Raw genomic sequence first — 3,278 nt, 5'->3', positions numbered from 1 at the left:
ATACGTATATGTATAACTGATTCACTTTGTTATAAAGCAGAAACTAACACAGCATTGTAAAGCAATTATACTCCAATTAAAAAAAAAAAAAAAAGACAAGGGAGCACCCGTTAACTACAAGGCTTTGTTTGATAGAGAGGGAGCTATGTGAGTTTGTGGCTGGAGTTGAACTGTGCAGGGAGAAGGGAGTGGTGTCAAGAGAGGGAAGGGGCCTGGGGGCTGGGGGCTGGCAGCCAAAGGGCAGCTGCAGAGAAGGAAAGAGTCTGATATGGATCTTCAATACGCTGTTTGCTGGTGTGAGTTGTATTCTCTCTCATCTCTCCATGAAATCACTAATACAATTACTTGCTTCCTGGGGATATGACAAAGCATTGAGTCTTTTTTGCAAGTTTGGAGTGGGGTGAAATCAGAGACCTCCCACTGAAGGATGGTGCATATGAGTTATGTAGACACTTTTGATTTTCGCATCTCTTTCTCTTTCTTGTAAATATATCCTAAGCACCCTGTGGCACTGACTGGGTTTTATATTGTTTCCCATCAGCCCTAGTTATTGAGTAGGATGTGTCTATTAATGAACTAATTTTGGGGTTTAGAGTTTTCTCCTTGCCCAGATACACCTACTTAGGCTACACAAAGACCCTGTAGGCCTGAATATGGCAACTCATGTGTGGGTGGAACACTGGCTCTTTACTCTTTTTTGATGGCTTTTATTTATTCTTCTGATTATGAAGAAATAAGTGCACATTACTGAATGTTTGGAAATAGTAAAAAGTATGAGAAAAAATGAAAATCACCCATAATTTTACTGCTCAGAGATAACTACTACCAACAGAATACACTCTCTTTCTCTCTCTCTCTATGTGTGTGTGTGTGTGTACATATATATATATATATATGTGTGTGGGTGTGTATTTATGTATATGTATATGGAGGCTATATATATGGAGAGTCTAATACAATATATGTATATATTCTCTATATTTATATATAAAATCAAATAGGTTCATGTTTATAAAATCTTATATATGGCTTTTTTCACTTAACTTTTTGATACAAGCACTTGTCCTTTTGATTACATCTTCTTCAAAAATACAGTTCAATGCCGTCTAGTCAAATAGATCACCATAATGAATTTATTGAATTCCCTGTTGTTGGATAATTATAGTTATCTCCACTTTTTGCTCTCATAGATAGTGCCCCAGTGAACATCCACGTATAGGTACCGTCACTTTACATTTGGGTAGCTCTGTCTTTTGCACATTGAAAAGTGCATTTGTCTTCAGAGAGAATTCTGTACTCACCGGCAATAAAGCTCAAGAGATACAACCCCAGTGGACCATGCAGAGTTTCAAAGGGCTTGCCGAAAGCATTGTACATGAAGAAGGCTGTTCCCACCAGGGTTAAAACGATAAGGATCGCGGAGAAAAGAATGACATTGACGTGGATACTCACTGGGATGGCTTTGAGCAAATCTGGGAAAACTGAAGATAGAACAAAGATTAGAGGAAATTTCATCAGCGGTCATCTGCAAGTGTAATTAAAAAAAATTAAATTCCTCTTTTTTTTAACTTCAAAAATCACTAAAATCCTTCCGATGAATACATTCTCACTTACTAATTTACAAGGGATTTACAAAAAGGTTTAAACATGGGATTATTTTATAGAACTCACCAGTAAAAACTAGCAAAGGGGGAGATTTGAGGGAATTTTTTTTTTCCCTCGGCCATATGTAATTACTTAAATAAACAAGTGCTGGCTTTATAATAAAAATCTATACATTTTGATGACCAGACTTTTAATGATATTTCTCATTAGTCTTTAAAAAAAATGTCTGTCTTAACTTGTAATGACATTTTCAGAAGTGGGGGAGTTCAAACATCAGGACGTTTCTATATTTCCTTTGCTACAAAAACAAAAATTGTTTCTTGTCCACACCAAGATTAAAGAATGGGGTATTTTCAGTCAACTTCAATATTTTGATGTAGCACAAGCTGTGGGAAAATAATTTCTGGTGATACAAGAAATATTTTCCATTTAGAAAACATGCCAAATCTATTTCTGGATTCTGTGTTCAGGGCAAGTTTTTCTTGTTTGCAGAGGAAATGAAATACTTTATAAATGTAGGATTTCTCTTATCTGGTGAGTCATCAGCATGCTTAGCATCAGTGAACCTGGAAAAACCAAACTGGAGAAGTTTAGTCCATTTTAGTTTCCCAAACTTTATTTATTGAGCACCTACTGTGTGCCAGACATTGTTCTAGGTGCTGGAAATAGAGCCATAAAATAAGATAGACGAGGTCCCTGTTGTCTTATGGAGTTTATAACCTAATGGGAGTTGATAGACAAATAACAGGTAAACAAATGAATGTGATAGTTTATTGCCAAAGAAGGCCACCATCAATTCCTTTCCTCCTTTTACATACGTGTCACTTCCGCTTTAAGAGGTAGAATTTATTCCTCAATCCCCTTGAACCTGGGCTGGCTTATGACTGCTTTGACCATTTGAAGATGGCAGCAGAAATACATTGTGCCACTTTCAGGCCTGGCTTATAAGAGGACCAACCATTTCCACTTCTTTCCTCTTGAGGCTTGAGCTGCCGTGCAGGAAGTCCAGTTCTCTGCTGGAAAAGGAGGCCACCTGGAGGAGCACCGGGGCACCAGACAGGGGAGGGAAGAACCTTAGACATCCAGCCCAGAAAAGCCTCCAGATGACTCCAACCCCAGCTCCTGTTTAACTACAACAGGGAAAGTCCCAATCAAGAACTGCCCAGCCGAACTGGTAAATTTCTGTTTCAAGCCCCTGAGTTTTGCGCGGCTCTTACGCACTGATAACAAGACACTTTCAGATAGTGATGATGCTGTGGAGAAAGAAAACAGGGTGATGGGATTTTGAGTGACTGGATGAGTGGATGGGGGTGGTCAGGAAGGTGACACCTGAATGTTGAGAAGGAAGTGCCTGTATAAAGATCTGGGGCAGAGCGTTGCAGGGAAGAGGAGCACAGCTGAGGCAGCAGTGTGCCGGTGTGGGCCACAGTTCCTGGGGAATGAGGTGGAGGAAGAAGTGGGTTGCTAGGCTGGGATCAGATTCTTGGCACCTGCTAGATCCTGGTCTGTTGACCATGGTGGCGGTTGGTGGGGGGGGGGTGTCGGTCTGCCTTTAGGCTAAATTCATTTGGAAGCCACTAGTGTGTTTTAAGTAGGAGAGTGATCTACTTGATGATGTGAAAAGATGGCTCTGGCGGCTGAGTAATGAGTACATGGGGGAGGAGGGGAGGGGC

At 40.3% G+C, this 3,278-nt stretch overlaps 1 protein-coding gene across 1 annotated transcript in view; it reads right to left on the bottom strand.

Moving 5' to 3' along the window:
* Nucleotides 1–3,278, bottom strand: part of CLRN1 (clarin 1) — a 37,434-nt gene that overhangs the window by 14,105 nt on the left and 20,051 nt on the right. The window contains exon 2 of the mRNA XM_007114614.2: nucleotides 1,302–1,481. Within this exon, the coding sequence (XP_007114676.1) occupies nucleotides 1,302–1,481 (180 nt within the window). The remainder of the gene's footprint in view (nucleotides 1–1,301; nucleotides 1,482–3,278) is intronic.

This window comes from Physeter macrocephalus, chromosome 1 (genome assembly GCF_002837175.3).
Source record: "Physeter macrocephalus isolate SW-GA chromosome 1, ASM283717v5, whole genome shotgun sequence".
Lineage (NCBI taxonomy): Eukaryota > Metazoa > Chordata > Mammalia > Artiodactyla > Physeteridae > Physeter > Physeter macrocephalus.
The sequence above is the reverse complement of the archived record's forward strand: the minus strand, read 5'-3'. Positions and strand labels throughout refer to the sequence as shown.